Raw genomic sequence first — 24,364 nt, forward strand, 5'->3', positions numbered from 1 at the left:
GGAAGTGTAATGCATATCAACAAAAGTACAAAAGAAAAGTAGACAGCTCAATGAACCATTATTAAATGAAGCCCATGAAAGGAATACTTCAGTGTCACAGTGACATCCCCTTAAGCCATCTTCCTCTTAAAACTTTCTGCTTCTTCCATAAATTGAGCCATATCATAAGTTTCAAATCTACAGTTAAGTATGTGACTTTTTGAATTCATATTAATTAAAATAATTCACTGTACATTTCTCTTGAAGACTGGCTTTCTAGTCAAATGTTGGTAAGATTTATCCATGATATTGTAAGTTGTTATACTTCACTCTTTCTCAGTTCTGTATAATTTATTTCAGAAATCTAATTTTTAATATGAAATGTCTGCTGTTATTAGAAATTTGAATTATTTCTAAGGGCAAAAAATGTATCCCATTACACACTGTTTTACGGAAATCCACTCATGACAAACAGAGAAGCCACATTTTGAGAGCTCACATTGGGAGTCTTTATTAGAAAGCCTGCAACTGCAGGTGGACACCTGTCCTTGGAAAGCTTGCAGTCTGGAATGTACTTACCACTGTTAGAAAACTGAGCCGTGAGAGCTGGGGAGTAAAGAGAGAAGAGAAAAACAATTCCAACAAACTAGATGAGCTTCAATGAAGAGCCCTAGTGCACCACCGCACTGAGTAGAGGAGAGCTGTGACACACACGGCATGGGGAAATATGATGGCTGAGCTGGTCAGGGCCTAAATAGAGTCCTAGTCAGGGAGCAGGGTCATAGTGAGCTTGCAAGACTCACAGGGCCATGGCACAGGAATGACAGGTCCAGTAACCTATTGTCCAAGTCCCTGCCCTTGCCTCTAGGACAACAGGCAAATCCGTCACCTGGGAGGAAGATCTTCATCCACCAAGAAGACAAGATGGCACCAGTTAAACCCAATTCCCCATCATCCACCACATTGCCAAGATGACACGGGTTAGACCTAGTATCCTTACTTCAACGTATCTACTAGAACATTTTCAGTATTATTTCGCTTTTGTATGTATGACAAAACAGAATTACCAGGCAGTTTGGTATGAAATGTGGGAAAACTAAAAAAGATGCCAGTCTGGACTATCATTCTCCCACTTGTAATTCCAGACTGAGGATACAGAGGCAAGAGGATCACAAACTGGAGGCTAGCTTGGCTTACATAGGTATAGGGAGACCCTACCTAAATAAATAACAAGAGACAAAGAAAAAAATCAATACCAAACTGTTGCCTATTATGATTTTATTAATAGACATTCTTACCATAGTGCTTTGTTCCATATTCTTAAAAAATAAACCTAAAGTGTTTGTTTGTTGTCTTCTGTGGTTCTAGAATTTAAAAATCTAGGCTTGTACACTGTCCCTGAGCTTCTTTTACTCAGGCTAACACTATCACTTGAGCCACAGCTCTACTTCTGGCTTTCTTTTTCTTTATCTTTTTCTTTTTTTGCTAGTTTATTGGAGGTAGTAGTCTCACAGACTACTTTGCTTCAAACAAAGATCCTCAGATCTCAGCCTCCTGAGAAGCTAGGATTATAGGCATGAACCACCAACTCCCAGCTCTGAAGTATTTTTTAAATTAAGAAACAATTATTAGGTGCAAGCAAAGTGATAAATTAGATAGAAATTAGGAAATATTTTGGCTAAATAATTATACCAAAATTTGAGGATCTGGTTAGAGAATTAAGAATTTATTGTGTGCTTATCAGAAAATCGTTCTACAGACACTTGGCTTTCAATGTTTTCAAGGGAGGGTGATAAGCATGTCATTTTGGTTGAACTTATTTATTTTCTGGCTAAGTAATGGGATTATGCACTTATTATTATAACCCTAGTTTTCCAGGTAGGAGAAATTGTTGTATGGCAAGTCAATCATAGGAAACAGAGAAGCCACATTTTAGAGGTCAAATTGGAATTTTTTTTTTTTTTTTTTTTGGCCAGTCCTGGGCCTTGGACTCAGGGCCTGAGCACTGTCCCTGGCTTCTTCCCGCTCAAGGCTAGCACTGCACTCTGCCACTTGAGCCACAGCGCCGCTTCTGGCCGTTTTCTGTATATGTGGTGCTGGGGAATCGAACCTAGGGCCTCCTGTATCCGAGGCAGGCACTCTTGCCACTAGGGTATATCCCCAGCCCCGGAAATTTTTATAAGAAAGATTGACTGCAGGTAGACTCTTGTCCCAAAGACCAGCAGCCCCTCTAATACAATTCACTAGTAGGAAACTGAGCCATGAGAGCAGGAGAGGAAGGAAAGAACAGAAAAACAATTCCCACAAACCAGATCAGCTCTAAAGGAGAGCTGAAGTGTGATGCCATGGTGACAGGAGGATAGCCAGGAGACATGAGACATGAGGTGTGGCAATGGTGCCTGAATTAGTAGAGGCCTAAATAGGGATAGGGTCAGGGGGCAGGCTCACGGGGAGCTTGAGAGTCTGGAGAGGCAGAGCCACAGGATTGACAGGTCTGGTCACCTATTGTCCAAGACCCTGCTCTGCCTCTAAAAATGCAGGTACACCCATCACCTGGGGTGGAATTTCACCTTCCTCCACAGTGAAGACAAGATGATGGCCGTTAAACCCAGTTCCCTGTCACCCACCAGGTGGCCAAGATGATACCAGTTAGACCCAATATCCTTATTTCAAATAAGGCTTGGACATGTAGTCAGGGTCTGAGGAACTAGTAAGTCCATTGCCAGGTATTCTTAGCTTTCAACCACTTCTGTAATCATTCAAGGAAGGCTTGTCAGCTTTTAACAGGGATGAATCTCTAGTAGGTCTTATCGAAAGCAAATTGTGATTCAGGGGATTTAAATGGGACTGAACATTTGACATTTCTAGAAAGTCTTCTGGGATCATTGATATGGTCAGCCTTAGCAAATAGGCTAGAGTTTCCTTAGTTTGGAGCTCACACAAAGCCATTAACAGCATTACCACATTGCCACCACAAGGTACTACAGAAAAGTCTACACAAATCCAGGGAAGAGAGAAATGGCAATCTATTTCTAGACAATAGAACAGTAATTTACCATACAATTTTTACAAGTTATCGATGACTTTCTATATATCAAGCACAAGTGTAAGTAAAATAAAGTCTGTTTTCTGTATTTTTCTAGTTGTGTCAATATAACTGTAGGATCATTTTTTTTCTTTAATAAGGAAATATGTTAATGCCATTGGATTAAAGAACAGGGGGGAAAATATGCTCATGTAGTCAACACAGAAATGGATTTTCAAACTGTAATACCTTTCTAGAAATATTATCCTCCTAGGTGATGCTTCTAACTCAAGACAAAAAATGCAAATGAGGAAGAGCTTAGCTCTATAGACATGATTTAACAAGTCAATTGTTGGCTCTTTTCCCCTTTACTGAGAATTACGCAATGGAGAAATCTACTTTCACATACATATTAATGAGTTGTGTTTGCATAAGTCAATTTTGTTTTTTATGAATGGAGATTATGTAGCCCTCCCTTAATTCATCTAGAAATCCCATCCAAACAAACTACTAGACTTCTTCTTACTAGGGTCTATCCCTGGAGCAGAAAGGATTTATTTTAATTATTTCATCAGGATTAAGGAAAAGTAATCAAATATAAACAACTGTACTGGAGGGATGCATTCATTGCCAGCTGTCTTGGAGCTTTCTGGAAGGCTCTCTGCTTTTGTGTGTTGCACTGTTCTCAATGCTCATTTAGAAGTTGAGTGTATATTTTTCATTTACAAAGGTATGAAATATGTCTAGCTCACATGTAAAGTTGAGAAAATTCTCTTTTGGCAAGTATAGCTGATTGAAGATCGCGAATATTGTTACTGATATAAATACTATCATTAATAACAGCTAACATAAATTCAGTGAGCCAAATACCAGGCAAAGCAATTGGGGGTGGGGGAGGTGTTGAATTCTCCCGTCAAGAAAATGGCAAAAGCAAGTGTTTGAATCTGGGCTTATAGGCAAGAAAATTCTGCTTTGAATTCAACGTTAGCCTTTCAAAGCATTCCACCACTGTAGGTGCTCTAAACAGGTATCTTACTCTGGGCTATCTATCCAGTTGTCACACTTTCATCCTCCACCTTTCTTTCTTTTGTGAACAGGAAGGAATTTTAATCCATGGTGCTCTGGATAAAACTGTTTCTCCCCTCAGTTATACCTTTCCATACCCAGATAAAGAGGGGGAGTCCTCATAAAACACTTCTCAACCCCTATCACCCCCAGATGACAGCCTCAGCATCAGCATCTTTGCTCTTGTTAGACCTTTCCTCTGTGTGCATAAGGTATCATAATGACCCAGTTATTATGGTTTCTTATATATTCTGGATATTAATCCCTGCTCAGGTAAATAGTCTACAAATATTTTCTCCCATTCTAATATACACACACACATATCCAACAAAAATATTGTTATTTATTTTCTTGGGCAGAAATTTCTTCAGTTAATATCATATCATTTATTCAGTATCACTTTTTCTCTGTGTGATTTAACGGCCCTATACCAAAAAAAATTTGCCTTTGTCAGTGATTTTTTTCTGTATTAAAGTTCTCTTCTAATCTGACGGAAGGAGGACGACATCTTAGGTGTGTTGTCCTTAGAAGCATAGAGGCATACTTTCAGCAAAAAAAAAAAAGTGACTACTCTTTTCCTACTTAGTTCTTACTATGATGATGATACACGATGATATGTAACGATTATTTGAGCACAATCAAACCCCATTGATAATATCACCTGAACAAGAAAAAAAAATCACTGTAACATTCAATTCTGCTAAAAAACAAACAAACCAACCTTTTCTTATAAAAGTGTTCTTGGTAAGAAATGAGAGGTGAGCAACCGATATGAGCTCATGGCTTTACCGGGGGACAGACCTGCTGGGCTGCTCCAAGTGTGAATGGAGGTAGTGGTAGTGGACAGGTGCGGGAGAAATTTACACAACATTTTAGGGGGAAAGTCATGGGTTACATTATGTGGGCTGTGAGAGTGGGAGCGAGTGGGAGTTCCATGAGCTGTGAGAAATAGTGTAACAGAAACTTGCAATTGGGGTGGGGATTGTATGCCACTCTGGGGAAACAGTACAGTATCTGGAGTGATAGAAACAACCAATTTTTGTAAACAGGGTGAGGATTTAATAGGCAAGCTGACTCTGAGTCCTTAGACTCTTATTGAGATGTTCATTAATTTCCTAAATTATCTTCTGATAGTTGCACATTTCAATCCAACACGTCAGTTTGTGAGGATAATACTTCTTGATCAGTGTCACCCCTTTCATTGTTCTCCTCCATCTCTCCCAGCTCCACCCTTCCCCCAATTTACTAGGTTACAGTTGGAGAAGTACATTGAATAGCATCACTCCAGTTACCCATAAAGTACTTCTATCACTAATTATTGTCAAGGGAGAAACATTATTATTAGTAAATAATCCACAGGTTAAATATTAAGATTTTAGACATCTCAAAGTATATATATATATAGATAGATAGATAGATATGTATGTGTATGTATATATGAATTTCTGTTTTTTTACAGTGATCAGTGATGTTCATTTTATTCCACATAATCAGACTTTAGAGATGACAAAAAAGTGAAATAAAGGAAAGTAGACAGCCCATGTAAGAAATATCTTTGCCATGAATATGATGTGAAGAGACAAAAAGTAGGGAGATACATTTCAAAGAACCTCCTGCATGGACCACCTTCATTTTGGCTCAAATCAGGGCATAAGTGAAGATCTCAGGATATTTTCTTAATAAAGATGCCCTGTTTGAAAAAGGTCTGAAATTGGGATGATAGAATGCCCAGCTCCTGCACTTTCTTCCACGAAGCCATATCAATTTGAGAATGACTTATATGTAAATGCTATTTGAAGCCATGAGGATTTTCTAGTGTTAAGCTTTGGGACGTCATCATGAATACAATTTCCCGTCATCAGCCAGGCACAGTGTGATTGTACCTGTAATCCCAGCTACATGGGAGATATAGATTGAAAGGTTTGAACTTCAAGGCCAGCCTGGTATTTCACCAAAATAATCAGAATGTGGTGTTTTCATTTGTGGGAGAGGAGATGGAGGCACAAGGATTGCATAGAACATGTATAACTAGCTCTAGGCAAGTTCAAACCCCAGAAGTGGAAAAAAAAATAATGAAGAGAAAGCTCAGAAATAATTCCAAAATTTGTCCAAAATCCATACTTGCATCAAAGAATGTCTGCTATGTACTTTTAAAAGGTTGTTAGTATCTGATTATATGATTTTTCAATAATTATTTTTGATATGGTTAAAATTTGTTCAGGTTTGTTAGACTTCACGTGACAAACTATTTGTTCATTTGATTAATTGTATCCTTTGGATACATGCTAGGAAATAGAATTTCTGGAGAAACTAGATTGTGTATTTTGTTTGAATACATCTTGACTAACAACTCTTAAAAATTTCTATAGCATATTATACATGAAATATCATCCTGAGTATGCTATTACTTCCAGCTTATCTTGATAATATATTATTTAATACTTACACTGAGCAGTCTAGAGAATGACAAATTATTGTTTGATTTGCATTTCTTGGGTTACTAAGATTGAACTTTTTTCATTTGCTTTTTGGAGATTTGGGGCACAATCACCAATTTCCTAGCCACAATCTTGACCTAGTTCTCTACTGAAACAGTCAGATTAATTTCCAGAGATTATTCAAATATAGCAGTATTTTTCTATTGTAGCTTACATTAAATATGTCTACAGTTAACATTAGTAGAGGTATTTTATCATACAGAAATTTGGGGCTACTAATTTGCTTTTAGTTTCATTTACCTTTTAAGGCCTTACACTTTTCATGTTGTGACACCTAAGAAAAAGTTGTCTTGAGACCTGAACTAAAGAACTATTTTTGTTTTGTACTCCCATAATTTTATTTGTTATATATAAGTCTGTAATTCAACTTGAATTTATTTTTGGAGCAAGTCTGAGATAAATGTAGCTTTACATTACCATGACTTCTATTTAGTAAATGACCTATTGTTGACAAAGTCTACTTTTGACTTACAATGCAAGTAGTTCTTGGCTGTGAAGACAGTACAGTATAGTAGTTAGAACTATAGTTCTCAATAATTCCTTCCCTATCCCTTCACTTTTAGTAGGAAACAAAAGTAGTTGGCTAGAGTGAATTGTTCTGTAGAGCCCAGAGCTCTATGACAGGGTAATATTTCTCTCCTAGAGAAGGCCCATTTATCAACTAAAGAAAAACTTTTAAAATGGCAGCACTATCTAGATTGTAGTGGTTTCTGGCATTTTATTCACTCTGTGACTGGGCTCAATATTAAGGATTCAAAGGCAGTATTTAGACCAATTGCACCATCTCAACCACAGCAAGTGAGTGAGGAGTTGCTTTTGAGCCCATTCCATCAATTTCATTTATTCTGATTTATTTGGCTATATGTCTGTTCCCTTCTGCATTTCCTACATTGGTTTTATTACAAATCAGTCTCCTGTAAGTTGTATTGGAAAAGCAATATGTGTGATTGAGATATTGTTAACAACAAAGCTCGTTCTAGTCCCAGAGCTCTTAGATTCTGATTGATAAAATTTAATATTTTGAAGAGAGGAGGGCGGTGATGGGGGTAGGGGGTGGAGAGGAATCCTGTTTTCCTTGTCCTTTATTTGTAGTGTGGCCGAAGTTTCCTTTTATCTCTGCTACTTTCCTTGTAGTGGTATGACTGAGATTCCAATAAATTATTACATGCAATATCCAGATGTCCAGATGATATTTTAGTGCTGCTGCTACTTCTTAGAAGGCAAGAGAAAAGATAGTGGAGGTTCTACAAAAAGTGTCAAAGCTTAGCAATAAAATAAGGATTTCATTGAACAGAAACTAATGAAATCACCCAATTTATTTCCCTTCCACTGTTGTAATGCAGGTAAATCTTGTTCCTTACGAGTCACAAAGCTTGAGTGTGCTGCCGCCTGTCTCTGCTGGTGCATGGTTTATGTGTGTGAGGGATTGAGAGAGTACTCATAAATACTTTTAATAAAAAAAGAAAGGAAAATAAAAGAAAAAGTGTGGGTGAAGAAGGTTAGTTGTTGTCAAATGCAAGAAGTTTAATTTGTGTCTGGGACTTTTGGCTTTGTCTGTTAAAAATCTACTTTTTCCACTTACTTTTCCTTCATTCCATTGTTCTAATATCCTCGGGCTCCATGAGGTATTTTATCTGCAGTTCATCTCCGTTCTCTTAAAGTCAGTGTTTTCTCTGCTGCCCAATGCATTAATCTTGGTCTGAGGGGAGGTTCTACTTTCTTTCTTTGACATCCTTCTTAGCCCTGTCTCTTATGAGTAATGGAAGGTTCATGGAGATTTCTTAGTCTCCTGATGCATTGATATTAGGGTAGAATATAGAATGTCAAACAAATTTTATTTAAAAAAAATAAGACAGATAACAAGTAAGGTGGAAAGCTGGTCACCAGTAGCTCATGCATGTAATCCTAGCTACTCTGGAGGCTTAGATCTGAGGATCACAGTTCAAAGCCAGCTCTGAGAGAAAAGTCTTTGAGACTCTTATTTCAGATTAACTACCAGAAAATAGGAAATGGTGCTGAGGCTTGAAGTGGTAGAGCACTAGCCTTGAACAAAAGGAGTTTAGGAACAGTACCTAGGCTTTCAGTTCAAGTCCCATGACTGACATAAATAAACAAACAAATAAATAAATAGTTGATTTGGTGGTTATAGTCTCTGTTGTTTTAGGACAAAATGAAAAGTCATATGAAAACACATGGATGTGACTATGTTCAAGTAAAACTTTATGAAAACAGGCACTAGATATGATTTAGCTCATAGGTTGTAGTTTGCAGAGCCCTGATAAAAACTCAAAATTATTTTATAGATGTAGTCTGCTAATGATGGTGATTGATATTTATTGAGCCATTTAGAAAGGATTCTGCTTGGAGGATCTAATTTCTGTTATTGTTTAGAAAAACTAAAAGTTAAGTACGATCCTAACTCCATTATAAAATAAATAAAGTGTAGTAGACAAAGATCAAGTAATTCACTTGTACATGGGGGAAAGAATTTGAGTCCAAGTTGGTACTGGGGCTCATTCTCCTAAAATCTCTTACATTGTGCTTTTCAGATTAATGAACAAAAATGAAAATGTTATGAAAACTCAGTTTAATAAAATATTTTTCTGTGTGAATAGGCTCTTTTATATTTAATATTGAAGTACCTCATCCATTTCTACTAATTACTTAAAGGATACTAGATTATTACTATTAAAACAATAATTTAATTTATTATTTGATTTGATTTATTATTCAAAATTAATTGTTTATGTTTTTCTCTAAAGAGGACTAGCCATGAACTTACTAATGGGGAAAAAGACTTAGAGACAAATTACAAGCTATGTAAAAGAAAGAAAATAAAGAAGAGATTACTGAATTGCTTATATTAAAGGGGTTGAGTCTTTCAAGTTGTGACTATAATTTGCTATATGAGTTTGGCAAGTCACATTCTGAATCTTGATTTTCTCCACATTAAAATTATTTTGTGTTGCTAATGAAGTATTAAGTTGGTAGGGATTATAGAAGTGTATTAATATATAATCATATATGCATTGTAATATTCATACAATTATATATGTGTGTGTATATATATATACATATGTAACAATTCCCATCTGAAAAGATAATGTTCACCTTATTTTTAGATGAGTAAAAAAAAATCTTTTTTGAATGATCTAGGTTAAAATTGCTTTGAAGCCTAATTTTAGAAGAGAATTTCCTAGATTCTGAGGTATAAAGATTTGGGGGGCGGTCAACTAGGCCAGTTCCCACTCTCTAGGCAGAGATATACTAAAGCCAATGCAGATCAGACCCTGTCTGTTTCTCTCAGAGAAGCAATTTAGCGAAAGTGCCTCTAAACCATTTGCTGATAGAAAGTAAACCTCTCGAATACAAATCAGCTCCCTGATTTCAAGTGACTTTGTGATGACAAGTGAGAGGGAACTTTTTCAAAAACACAGAAGATCAAAAACAGTTTTGTGTTTGGGTGAGTCAATTGCTTTTCATGCCCATGGCTTTCAAATGGGGATTCAGACTCCAAACATCTAGAGGCTCAGTGAATACTTACTATGCGGCATAGCACCTCTTACAGGCTAGAGGTGAGGCTTAATATTTCATACCACTAACTGTGCAGTCCCAAAGATGGATCAAGGGCAAATGTTTGATGCTGTAACATGTTCAGGTTGCTGAATACCACAGTAAGTTTCTCTGCCCATCTTTAACAATTCATCGTGGCAACAGAAACAACACTACTTACCCAGTCATTGTTGTTTTTGGTAATATTTCCATGAAAGAAAACCCAAATTTGATGCATTTCCAACAACTCATTACATGTCCTGCTTTATCGAGAAACAATTAAGAAAATTGGCTTTTCACATATAGTGGAAATCTTCAGAAAAGTCCATGTATACCCTGGGAAATGAACTCAGTGAGACATTGATTTCCCACAGCTTTTTCTGATTAGTTCACTGGTACATTTCTAGTAGAGGGCTTGACAAATAGTATATGCTTCATAAATTTAGGAGATGAAGCTTGCTTTAAGTTTCTGTGAAACACTTCTTTTTTGTTTTCAAGAGCAGATATCTGTGACAAAGAGTCACACATATCGTGTATAATCAGAAGGGTCAGGGTGAAAAAGAAGGAAAACAGACATAAGAGAAACACCTAAGCAAGAATGAGTTCATGCATGGGTGGGTCAGCAGTGCATCTGAACTGAACCTTCTGGAAAGTGCATGATCACTATGCCATCATCACGAAATGTGGGAGTGTTTTCTCCTCAACTCTTATGTCAGTGATTGAGTGCCACTCCTGAGGACCCTCAATCTTGATCAGTGGGCTCAGTTTTTCATGTTGATAGTACACCCCAGTGGATAGAAATGACCTCAGAGCAATGGTGGTTGCTGAGATGTAGCGTGCTGAAAGTGGCAAGTTTGCACCTGTAACCATCCCCTCAAAATGACTGATGACTCTTCCGACCTGGGCTCAGAGTTCAGAGATATATCACATCGATGCTGGCGGGACAAACTTCAACAGAAGCACAGCATTTGTAATTCATTAAGGTCAGCAATAACTTGGGAAAATTCAAGAAATTGGCTTGGCATTAACTTTCATTATACAGTTTAGAACATCAAAGATAGTTCGTTTATTTTATTTTATTATTTTTTTTGTCAGTTGTGGGACTTGAACACAGGGCCTGAGCAGTCTCTGAGCTTTTTTGCTCAAGGCTAGTGCTGTGCTACTTTGAGTCATACACGACACTTCTGTTTTTCTGATGGTCAATTGGAAATAAGAGTTTTATGGGGACTTTTTTGCCTGGGTTGGCTTCGAACCATGATCCTCAGATCTCAGCCGCTTGAGTAGCTAGGATCACAGGCGTGAGCCTCCAGCACCCAGTTCATTCTCGTGGATACTTCTTATAGCATGCATGAAAACATATGTAGGTACATATTTATGCATATGGATACATACATAAACCATAAACTTTTAATGTAAAAGGTTCAAGGATAGCATTTCAAAATTATACCTTTTTTAAAACACATACTTTGCCCTAGTGCTTATCGGAATAAATAGATAATTTTCCAGTCGTTTCTGATTGAATACTCACTGTGTGAATGGCACACGTGTTCTGTCCTTAAAATAAATGAAATACCTCATTGAGAAAATTGAGCAGTGATCACCCTGATTAATCATTATGCTGAAGTTGATAATTATAGTTTTTTACCTGTCTTGTGAAAGAGCAACCGGCAGATGGGCAGCTTTCTCTCTGTAGTCAGAAATGTCTAGCTTTGGACTCACATATCTAAAGACAGAGACATGAAAGAACTTGATGGTAGGCTTGGGAACTGAGAAGTTTACCCCAATGCTGAGGCAAAGATAAGCCCAAGGGAAGTGTGGATGGGGGATTTATGTGTACTTGAACTATCAGTAGGCACAAGGAATCTCATCTACAGGGAAAAGAATGAAGTTGGTGTTCTAGAAAGGTAAGATAACAGAGATTGGTGATACTCGTGGAAAAATCCAAAAGGAGATGGAGGGGATGATAGGCAGTATGTCTTCCAGCTAGGTTCCTTCTGCTTTCTGGACCAGAGATTTTCCTTGATCCTTTTAATTATTTTTTATTTTTATTTATTTACATTTGTGTGATATTGGGATTTGAATTGAGGGCCTTGAACTTGTTAACCAGATATCTTACCACTTGAGCATACCCCCTCTCACAATACTTTTGAAATGCCTTCTACCCTTGCAGTGTAGACTGAGTCAATTTCTGTCACTTGCATTCCCATTCAAACAATCTTCATATAATGACTACATCATTGCTGACAGAGATTGGCTAGATCTAGAAAGTCAACCAGTTGTTTATTTAGGTATGGTGACACTGTGGTAGAGATAGTAGGTTATACTTCATAGAAATTAAATCTATCAGTAAACTAACAGTTAATTGTGCTTTTTATTTGTACAATTTAGTATGTCCTGTATAATATATCTATTTATCTACATAGATAGATATTCCATTAGCCCTTCCTTATTATCCCCTGTAATTACGCAGTTGTTTCTCTGTTTCTGTAAGAGATTGTTCAGACTACTTATCTCAAATAACAAAATCTACGAGTGTTAGGGTCTTTTGTGTAAAACTGACAGGTTTATTTGCATATAACCTACAACTATCCAGAATATTTTATCTTTAGACTAATTATCCTATCAAAGTAAATGCTATTAGGATATATAGGAAATGAGTAGTGGTAGGTCTGCAAATATTTAAGTCAGGCACAGTTTATCTTTTGGGGATTTATCTGTTGATCTTTGTTTGGTTGAATCTGAGAAAGGCATGCAGAGGTAGAGCCAACAACACAAAATTTACATGGAGATAAAGTACAAATCTAAGTAAATTTGAGGCTGGGATGTAGCTCAGTGGCAAAGCAGTTGCCTAGCAAGTGCAATGTCCTGGGTTAGATCCCCAGTACCAAAAAAGAAAAGACAAGAAAAAGTAAGAAAATTTGATATGATATTAGTAATAAATAGAAAAATTATAATAGAAATAAATATGTGTTGAACCTACATAAAAGTTAGCTAAACTCTAATGGTTCTTATTGAAGGCTCTTGCTCTGTGGTATACTAAGCAAGTTGTTGATGTCATCTTATTTTCACATTAATTGAATAAAACCATTGTAAAAGTCTTGCATATTCATCCATCCATTTCTCTTTTTGCCCCTGCTTCTTGAGGGGTATTAATATGCTCAGAGCATATTAAAGAACATTGAAAAGAGTGGAATAAATTTTTAAATGTCCCACAACTCATAAAACCAAACCTTTGATTTAAACAAAGGATTATCTGACTCCAGAGCCCAAATATTTTCTTTTCTCTCTGACTACGCTTGCTTTTATTATCAAATAGGTAGACTTTCTCTCTCCTCACTAGATTTATTTAGTTATTTACTTATTATCTCTCTCCTTAGTCAAGATAAACTAATAAGCTAATTTTGAAACATACACATTGTAACATTGTAGATATTATATGGGCTTATGTAAATCTCACCCCTGTACTCAAATTGTGACTTTATACTCCTTGGTTCACACCGTTCCCTCAGCCTCTTCCCTTCTTCAGTCTGTGGTAATCAATATTCTACCTCCACTTACATAAGTTTAGCCTTGTTAGATTTCACATATAACTGAAATCATTGAGCATGTGGCTTTCTATACCTTGCGTCTTTCCTCCATGTTTATTATTGATGTTGCTACTGTACTTAGAAACCCAGTAAACTTCATCATAAATGCAAGGAAACTTAAAAAGGTAAGTATGGTTATGAAAATTTAATGACAACCTTTTGCCTAATATTTAAGTATATCACCCATAAATTCTTAGTGATATCTCTCCTGCTTCACTCTCAGTATTTAAAAAGATAACAAAAGTAAAAGTGCTTTGGGAAAAAAATCTGATTTCACTTAAAATTCTCTATAAATACATAGAAGAATGTATGTAGAGGTTCTTATCATTGATCCTAACTCCCTTTGAGGCTGAATTGGAAAAAGGTGGAAAAGGAAATTAAGATTTAACCCAGGACTTTAAAGACTAAGTTTAGTGTAAAGAAATTTAATAAAAAACAACAACAACAACAACAACAAAAACCCAGCAATAGCCCAAACCCAGAAGTCACGTTGAAGAATTCCAGTGTGGTTCTTCTAGCAAGGGACATCTCACTCTGTGGTTGAAGGGCCAAGCCTGGGATCTCTGTGAGAAGGGTCTTGTTCAATATGGCGGAACACATTGAAGACCTTTACTGTGGGATTTGGAGCCTCAGTCTGTAATGGTCCCTCCCCTCTCCTCTAATGACAGTCTCATAAGTGAACCCTTGGCCATACACACTCAGACCTTTGAGACACCAAGACTTTTTGTGACTTCAAGTGGGAAGACTTAAGATCAAGGTTGAGATAAATTTCCCAAACACTGACATGTTCACTTGCTTTGGGATGAATTGTCACTGTGCTTGCTTTGCAACCCTCTTTTCCTTTCTCCTTGACTCATTATGTGTGTGTGTGGGGGGGGGGGGGTCTGTGTGTGTGTGTGTGTGTGTGTTTGTGTGTGTGTGAACTTACCCTGGCTTGAAATCAGGACTGAGGGGCTGTCCCTGACCTTTCCACCCCCCCCCCCCCGCAAGGCTAACACTGGTACCTCTAAAGCCACAGCTCCATTTCCAGCTGTTTTTGATAGTTACTTGGAGAAAACAGTCTTGCTAGGTTTGGCTTCCAATTGTCCTTAGATCTCAGCCTCCTGAGTAGCTAGGATAGCAGGCATAAGTAACCAGGGTTGGAACCCTGTCTCACTCCTCCACCCCTGTCTCTTTGGGGAAGGCAGATTGGTGACCTGATGGCTAAACCAGTTTCAGCTAGATCTGAAGTCTTATCATGCGCCTTTAAGTTGTGCAGCAATGAACAAATTGCTTAACTTTCCTCGGCATTGGTATAGTTATTTATAAACATAAAATGAGAGTCACAGGTACCTACAGGTCATTTTGATTATAGTTGAGTCACTAAATATGAATTTCTTGCTCTTCTCCTGGGAAGCTTTCAGTGACAGAGATCATAGTTATTTTGCTTATACTGGTGGAATCTAAACTTAAAAAAAAAAAGCTTGCTTTTTCCTGGCTTAGCTCTTTGGTGTCCATAATGGTGAAAGCGGCATGTTTTGGTTTTTTCTTCCCCACACACGGATTCCTCACATGATTCCTCAGATACTCACTCTGATAAAATACGAGCCTGGTTGGTGTTAGAGCTTGATGTCACACCTCCCTGGATGTGACAGTGGATCTCTATTCACCCGTAGGTCTGGAATTTTCTAGTGTCTCTCCTAGGAGCAATGTTTCTATCATTCATTCAAAAGCAACTCTGAGAGATCTCCTCAGAAGTTACTGACTTAAAAGATAGTGTCACTGTCTTCTTTGTAAAACAAATATGGGAAAAATGAACATTTGGTTAAAGGGAAACTCAAGAGTATGTCTGGATGGGGCAGTCAGATCTTTCTCGCTTCTCAAGTACCATCAGGAGGACATGGTTGCTTACAGCTTTGTTGGATGGATTCCTGGGAAGTGGGGTTCCATGACACTTGATCTAAAACAACTTTGGTCAAGTTTGTGAAACCTTGTCTGCAATAAAACCCAACATGCAGTGACAGTGCTCGGAATGAAATTCACACGCTTTGGACTAGGCTTTTTCTCTTTCGATTTTCTCCACTGCGCAATTGAGCTAGCCACTGGGGAGTTTGGGGAGGAAATCAGATTCAGTCTTCAGAAAAAATATGTATCCTTCATCAGGACAAGGATGAGTGCTGAAAAGGAAGTCCATTAAAAATTTCAAGCATCCTAATTTTGTTATGAAATCAATGATGAAGTTAAAAGTCTTTATTGCCTTTATTTTGTCCTTAACATCTTGTGTACAATTTAAGGAGAATAATACATCATCATTTATCTCAGGCCTAAGCTGTTGTTGGCTTCTTTTTGAGGAAAATATACAGATTACTTAATCTGCCCATAATCAACACCTAGTGCCTGACAAAATTAGCTTTGGAAGCCATGCCCATTGTCTGCCTCTAGACCTATGCTTGTGATCATTTTGTTCTATCATCAAACCTTTCACAGAGTTCATTACTCAATGGTTTCTCCTATTTTGCATACCTATTTACATTGTTTCTTTTCCTGTCAGAAACACTCATGGGCTCTACCAAGCAGTAGTTAAGGAATCTTGCATTTCAATGTATTAGGTTCTATTATAGTTAGAACATTCTTTATTTATTTTCTGACGATTATCTAATTTTTAGTGTTCAAAATATGTGAAGAATATGATGGAGCACAGTGCTCAAACCTTGTCTATAACTAGTGCTCAAACTTTCATCCAATTCTCCTCCCTCCCTCTCTCCCTCCTTGCCTTCCTTCTTTGATTCCTGTGCTCAAGTTTTACCCTGTCCTTCTACTCATTCCTTCCTTCCTTCCTTCCTTCCTTCCTTCCTTCCTTCCTTCCTTCCTTCCTTCCTTCCTTCTTTCCTCCCTCCCTCCCTCCCTCCCTCCCTCCCTCCCTCCCTCCCTCCCTCTCTCCCTTCCTTCCTTTACTCAAGCTATAGCCTGTCCTCTCTCTCTCTCTCTCTCTCTGTCTCTTTCTCTCTCTCTCTCCATAACATTATAACATATTAGTTAAGTCTTTTATACTTGTTTACTTGTTCTGTTTATTAGGTGCATATCTTTGTGGCAATCTAGATTCAGGGCAGATAGAAAATAATGAATTTATCCTTCCTCTTATAGTTTTCCTCACTAGTATCTTAAACCACATGAAGGTTTCTTAAACCTCCGAAATAAATTCTTAGTAAATTTCTTATTCTCAGGACACCATGAAATAAATTGTTATCCATTTATTTATTTATTTATTCATTCTTTTGCCAGTCCTGGGCCTTGGACTCAGGGCCTGAGCACTGTCCCTGGCTTCTTTTTGCTCAAGGCTAGCATTCTGCCACTTGAGCCACAGCGCCACTTCTGGCCATTTTTCTATACATGTCATGCTGGGGAATCGAACCCAGGGCTTCATGTATACAAGGCAAGCTCTCTTACCACTAGGCCATATTCCCAGCCCACTTATTTAATTTTTTATAAAAATCATTTTACATCCAAAACGAGTAAAAGAAAGAAGGGTTTTTTAAACTGGGATTTTAAATGGGATTGACACTAGAAGTTCTTGAAATTGGTTTCTAGCTTCCTACTTAGATATTACCATTCCAAATTTATGTCCAATATCGAGATTTAGCTATTGCTTCTTTTATTGGTTTTGACAATAGCATTGTGCTTTATTAGGTTATGTCATGTTATGTTACTGAGTTATACTAGGAAACACAATCATATCATGAACATTGGAACTGAGTGCGCAGCATCCAGAAAATGATAGCTGGAAATGAAACTGGTCTAAGCAGAGATATTTGTGTATGCCACTTAATAAAAGCCTGGGAAAATTAATAATAGAACTAAAACCTTCTTATTCAAAACCACCCAAAGGTATAGAAAATACCAACTGGAACAACGTTCCAGATGAAATGATCCTCTTTAAAAAGTGAAGTATGGAGAGATAAGAATTTAGAAATGCCTCATTATATTCTCTTGAGATTCTTAAAGCACTTTACAAAGTTGCCTGTATCATATCTCAGACTTCTGTGGGTGAAATGCATTGGCAGAGAATTTTTCTTGGTGTCTTTTATTTTTGCTGGGCAAGGTATCTGCATTTTCTTGCCCAGTAAAAATGTTTTTGCCTTAGGCCAAAACAAAGCTTGTACCTGCAGCCTGGGAGCTGCTTGGTAAAGGTGAACAGGGCTTAAATCCTGTTTGCAGTCCAAGTTTCAACAGGGAAACTTTTTCAGAAGGATTCTCAAAGGGGGGAAGGGGCTGTAGTATTTGATTGTTGGGAAGCAAGGAGTGGGAGAAAATAAATTTTACAGTTGGAAAATCAAATCAAATGTCCTCAAAATGACCAATCATTGAAATTGCTTTTAAGTGGTGGAGAAAACCTGAGCAATGTCTCCAGGATAGAGGGGATTACAGAATTGGGGGAGGGTTTAAGTTCTAGAAGGGTGTAATCTAGTCTCAGGGTTAAGCAGAACACTTCAGAACATTCGTGTTCGGAATTGAACTTTATTTCCTGTACTTGTGACCTGTGTGAACTAGTGCAAATCACTTAATGTTTGAGTGATGACAGGAGCCAGCATAGCCAAGCTTCTTTCTAGAGGAAACATGGAGGAGTGGTATTTCCCTATGCTCCTTAAAGAGAACAGTTGGAGGGAGAGTAGGAAGGAGGGAGGGAGAGCGGGGAGGACTGAGGGAGTGGGGGAAGAGTGGAGGGAAGGAAGGAAGACAAAAAAAGGAAGAAAGAAAGAAGGAAAGAAAGAGAAAGAAAGAGAGAGACACTGAGAAAGAAAGGAGTGACAGTGTATGAACAACAGAGCAGAGTAGCAAGAGGGTTTTGGTTTCATTTTTAGGAACCACATAGATACATATTTAATATGAGGTGTTGACTTACACAGAATCAGTATGATTGACAAGGGAACAGGAGTGTTTTATACTTCTGTGGAATGTGTGGGCATCTCTGTAGGGACTGAGGTCCAGGTTTGCTTTGGCATGAGGATGGAGATAAATCACAACACAAACACAAGAGGGAAGCACAAAGATGCAGAGGAGTCAGGCCTTCAGAAACATTAGAAATGTTTCTAATACCCGAAACTATGGAGAATCCTTTCCTCTCCCCAAGAGATCCCCACAACCATTCAGGGACACATTGGCCTTTCAGCTTTTTTGCTTGGACATGGAATGGCAGCTTATAACAATTTAACTAACAGCCAGAGAGTAGATCAATATATATTTTTAGTGTGAGCTCTAAAGAAGACATCACAATCTTGTCCTGGCATGTCCTAAATATCACTATGGAATCCTCCCTGAGCCTCAGTTTCTCCTTTCACCACAGACACCAGCGTTAAAGTGTGAGTGTGAGCAGTTGGTGACAATCTTTATCTGGCTAAATATAGCTATTCTGTATACATTACATACCATATAGCTATTCTCTCTATATATAATATAAAGGCAAAACAAGAAATAAGGCAGAAATAAGGCTTATACCATTCAAGAATCCCATGCATAAGAAATGTTGAAAGACACGGTAATTGCTGCTGGTGTGTGTGTGTGTGTGTGTGTGTGTGTGTGTTTGTGTGTGTGTGTGTGTGTGTGTGTGTGTTGGTTGTTGAGGCTTAAACTCAGAGACTTGGCTATGCCCCAGAGCTGTTTTTGTTCAAGGCTAGTGCTCTACCACTTTGAACCACAGCCCCCCCCCCCCCCCATAAACACACTTCTGGTTTTCTGGAGGTTAATTAGAGATAAGGGTCTTATGGCCTTCCCTGCCCAGCCTAGCTTTTAATTGTGATACTCAGATCTCATCATCCTGGGTAGGTAGGATTGCAGGTATATCATTCATTTTTTATTGTTGTTATTAAGGTGTTGTATGGAGGGACTACCATTCTATAAGTCAGGTAATGAGTACAATTCTTTTAGAACAATCTTACCCCTTCCTTAACTTTCTCCAAGTTTTTCCTTCCAGTGTCTACCTACAAGTCGCTTACTTCAGGTTTTACATAGTGTATGTTGAATACCATGTTTATACTTGTTCTATTCATTCTTCCCTCCATTTCTGGGCTTCTTTTTTGCCTCTTGCTAAAAGGACATTTAAAAAAAACAAAGCAAAAATAAACAACAATAAAAGTATTCTCCATTTCCTAGAATTCATTTTGATAAATAATATTTTAGACGTTCAGAGGAGTTATGCCTTTGGGTTCCTCTCCTAAGAGTATCCTACTTTAGTCTGATTATGTGTGAATATCGAGTCCTGTCTAAGTTATATCCAATTGAATTTTAGATCTAACTTCTACAGATGAGAAAAAAAAACAACAACAACAACAAACACGGACCATCTGTTGCTCTGATATTGCTCTTTTTTTTTTTTTTAACAACTCAGGTATCCTTAGTTCTGATTCCAGTATTCATCTATTCTTGGAGAATATTTTCCTTTCTCTTCTCAAATTTTCAAATGTTGTTCTCATCATCTTAGCTGGTGGACGACGGGTACACAGAATCTTCCTCTAGGCTATAAGACTTGGCACAACACTTGGTCCCCTTCTATGTCAGGTGCTGGCACTATTAGATACAGCGTCTGAATGTAATCCTCAGGACTCGGCAGGGAAGGCACAATTTTCTTGCTTTAATTAAGCTGAGATGCATTCTTCCATGTGACAGATGCAAAGATGTATTCTCCTTACAATTAGATATTGCAACGCTTTGCATTGCTTGAACTTAATTTTAAGTACATTTTGGTGGTCTCGTCCCTCTTCTCTACCTTGGTTGCTCCAGGAGAGAGCATATGGCCCAGTAATTCTTTAAAGCTCATTTTATGGGCCATTCTCAGGCACGTCCTGCTGGCCTTTGGAACTAAGCCTTGTTTGTGACTGCATTTTTGCTTATGCTCCTGCCAAATGCTTCCTCCAAAACCAGCAATAAAACCCCAGGACCTGATAAGCTATGGTCATCAGAAGGGCTTAATGAGAGCAGCCTCAAGAATGGGGGTCATTAATAGCAACCAGCTCTGCAGGACTTATACCTTGAGCACAAGGGCAGCTTAGGCAGGTCACCTTTGTGCTTTATGGGAAAATCTCCAAATATTGTAGAACTTGAGAGCATCCCAGAGAACAATGTCAAACTAAGCTATTTTCTCCAAAGCAAAAATAGGTAGGCTAAAAAACAGAAGAAGGAGAAGAAGGAGGAGGAGGAGGAGGAGGAGGAGGAGGAGGAGGAGGGGGAGGAGGAGGGGGAGGAGGAGGGGGAGGAGGAGGGGGAGGAGGAGGAAAAGAAGAAGAAAAATACAGGGAGGTAGCTATCCCTGTCTTCTTGTAGAGAGAACTCAATCTAAGTTTTAAAAAATCTTACATCATAAAGAAATTACTTGTTAGATGTTTATTTGACTAGCTACTTCAGTAGACCTTGCCTCTAAAACCTACCTGAATTAAATCATTGAGCATAAAGTCATTTGAATTACACATTGGATGTATAAAAATCAATCTTGTTCAAAGCATATCAGGTGACAGGGAATCTAGTTTGAATAAGATGAAATTTTATCTTGTCTGTGATCTAAGGTGTCATTAACAGTTGTAAAATGTGAGCTATTAATTAAAACCTTTGAACTAGTAACATTTTGAAATAATTGTGTTGTGTTTTGATAGCTAATAGGACTTGTATGTCTTTCCAGAGAAACTAATTTTCTTTCATGACAACTAATAGAAACCCTATTGTGATTCTAAAAGGCCCAGAGAGGAATAGTAATGTCACGAATGGGAGCTATGTAACTGGCAGTGAACACTGAATGTAATAAAGCTGCTATGGTCTTACCAACACTGTGTTGTAATGATTTCTGATTAACACCAAAAACAGGATGAATATCACTAGATGAGTACAACCATAGTTGTGTGACATGGAGAAGATTCAGTGCAGAGCTTGTTAATTTCATAGGATCATTCAGCTTCTTAAGACTCCTTCCTGGCCTTGTTTGTTTCTTTGACCACTAAAATATGATGACAACCTAGTGGGATTTTTTTTAAAGAATAAAAGTAAAGGGAAAATAGCTTCAGTATGATCACATTTTATAATAACCTTGAGAAACAGAAACCATGAGTCAATAGATTGCTATTAAAATAATTTAGTAGGCTGATTTTATTTTTAATTAAGATATAATGGTTTTCTTGCTGGTAGCAGAGAGATTGAAACTGAAGCTTTGAGTGTGCTTGGCTTGTTTGCTCACAGCTGATGCTCTACTGCTTAAGCCCAGCTTTGGGATAGTTAACTGGACGTGGTACCTCATAGACTTTTCTGCCCAGGCTAATTTGGGACCCCTGTCTCCCTGTTCTCACATGCCTGAGTGGCCAAAATTCCAAGCCTGAACACAGCAAGTCAGTGCCCAGCAAGTCAGTTAAAGTGGTGCACATTGAAATGACAAAGAACTCACAGTCATGAATATAATATTATTTGTTAATCTTGTTTTGTTTGCTTTATCTTCACAGTACCTCATACATAGTAGGTAAATTTTTATTATTGAAATACATTCCTTACCTTCAAGATATATATTGATGGCAGAAAATAGATGTACACTGATTTCATTTTTCCATAACCAAAGAGGAAAAAGGTCATCAGTGCTTGGTAGAAAGATAAGGCAGGCATACCAGAACATAAATAATTATCATAAAGCTAATGACTATTTCTGAAGAACAGATGGGAAAAGGCAAAGTGGTATAGATAGGATTAAACAGTGTCCAATGTGATAACATTCATATTATTCAGTCAAGAGTTTTTAAATTGCCAGCTGGGCTTGGTAGCACATGTCTATAATACCAGTTACTTGAAAGATGACAAAAGAAGGTGATGTTCCAGGGCCCGACCAGACTAAGGTAGTGAATGATTTTATTGCAAAAATATTGGGGACATGGATCAATTGGTAGAACGCTTGTGTAGCAAGTATGAGGCCCTGAATATAATCTTCAGAAGGAAGGAAGGAAGGAAGGAAGGAAGGAAGGAAGGAAGGAAGGAAGGAAGGAAGGAAGAGATTCTATAGATTAAGAAATTGAAGGTCAAACAAATTAAACAGTTTACCTCTTTATAGAGACTGAATAACTTTCCCAGGAATGTTGACAGATTTATACCTCAGATGTGTAGCTTATCAAGATCTTTAGGAAACTCTTCTCTGCCTCTGAATTTCTAGGATTCTTTGATGTAGGCACTAACAACATTCCAAATAAGATAATAAAGCAGCCTGTGAAGGAATAGATCAAGAGAAAATAGAAAACATATTTCTTGTCTCAGTGATTCTGTCACATGTTGGACTTTCCCTCACCCCATTACACCCCAAACTCTTACGGATCCCATCCTCCCGTCTAAATGGTAACCATTCATCTAAAGTGTGAGAGGACTCCACCATACCAACTACATACCTCTTTCAAATCACATTTTCCCTGAGCAGGGAAAGTAAATATGTGCTGAGCTTAAGGAATTTCCTAGTTGGACTGCAGACTGGGAGAATAAAAGTAAACACTGCTGTGAACAAATGCATTTTTCACATATTTGGTTTAATGATGTTCCCAAGAAAGGCAAGAAAGAAAAGTAAGATTTTGAAAATAAATAATGAGGGCAGATAAATGGATCATCAACTAAGTCCTCTCATCAATGCAAGAGTGAGTATCTCTCACCTTTCCTGATAAAAAGAAGTTAGAAATGCTTTAAAATCTTTCTCCTTCGATGTAACTAATCCTAAATTGGTTTTCCTTTGCTTTCCAAGATATTGAAGATTTTGAAACCAAAACAAGAAGCACAGTATCTGTGAGAGAAGGTCAAGGCGTGGTACTATTCTGTGGCCCACCACCGCATTTTGGAGGTATATGGGGTGTTTGTGTGGGGGATGAGCGGGGGGGAGGGGTAATTGTGGAGTTGGAGGTAGTTTGGATCTTCAATATTCCCCAAAGGTGGATGAGTTGAGTGGCTAGTATTCAAGGTGGTGCTGAATTTCTTTCTTCAGGGTCACCTTATTTCCTTGTTGACATCTCAGATTAAAAACAAAAATAAAAACCGAAATCATCTTTTTCCTCCCCCACTTCCTTAATGTTTCACCAAGCCAATGTTTTGCAGTTTCTTTTGTTTCTTCCATGAAGTCCCCAGAGTGGTTTGGAGTCATGTCCTTGCAGATGGATACATGTGATAGAGACAATATAATATTTATCTTACTTATTTGGCAAGGTAGGGGTGGTAGATGTGGCCTTCAGCTCAATGGGGAGCCATAGGGATTTTTACTTAGCTACAGGGTGAGAATATTTTCTCTTTATTTTTCTAATTTTATTTTATGAGAGCCTTGGTCTCTCATAAAACAGAATCTGTACAATCCACTCGCAATGGGGATCGAACTAGAATTTTATTCAGGATGTTCGAAGGCAAAGCCACAGGATGGTTGGAAAAAAGATACAATCAGTAGATTTTCTGGTATTCGTGCATAAGGAGAGCACACGTGAAATTTCATTTGCAATTTCCAGGGTGCAGAAATGATATCTGTTTAAAATAATTTAAGTCACCTTGAAATACTAGTTGCATGATAGTCAAAGTATTCTCTTTCCATTAATGGTTTAAAAAAATAAGACTCAATCCATGGCTCATGGAAATGTAAAGTTTAAATTTGTTTAGTTTCCTTTTCCTCGGCTCAAGTGTTTAGGTTGATAGAAAAATTA

General features: G+C 37.8%; 1 protein-coding gene across 1 annotated transcript in view; it reads left to right on the forward strand.

Moving 5' to 3' along the window:
- Nucleotides 1-24,364, forward strand: part of Cntn6 (contactin 6) — a 181,599-nt gene that overhangs the window by 63,055 nt on the left and 94,180 nt on the right. The window contains exon 4 of the mRNA XM_048354889.1: nucleotides 23,428-23,523. Within this exon, the coding sequence (XP_048210846.1) occupies nucleotides 23,428-23,523 (96 nt within the window). The remainder of the gene's footprint in view (nucleotides 1-23,427; nucleotides 23,524-24,364) is intronic.

The sequence above is a fragment of the Perognathus longimembris genome, chromosome 10 (genome assembly GCF_023159225.1).
Source record: "Perognathus longimembris pacificus isolate PPM17 chromosome 10, ASM2315922v1, whole genome shotgun sequence".
Classification (NCBI taxonomy): domain Eukaryota; kingdom Metazoa; phylum Chordata; class Mammalia; order Rodentia; family Heteromyidae; genus Perognathus; species Perognathus longimembris.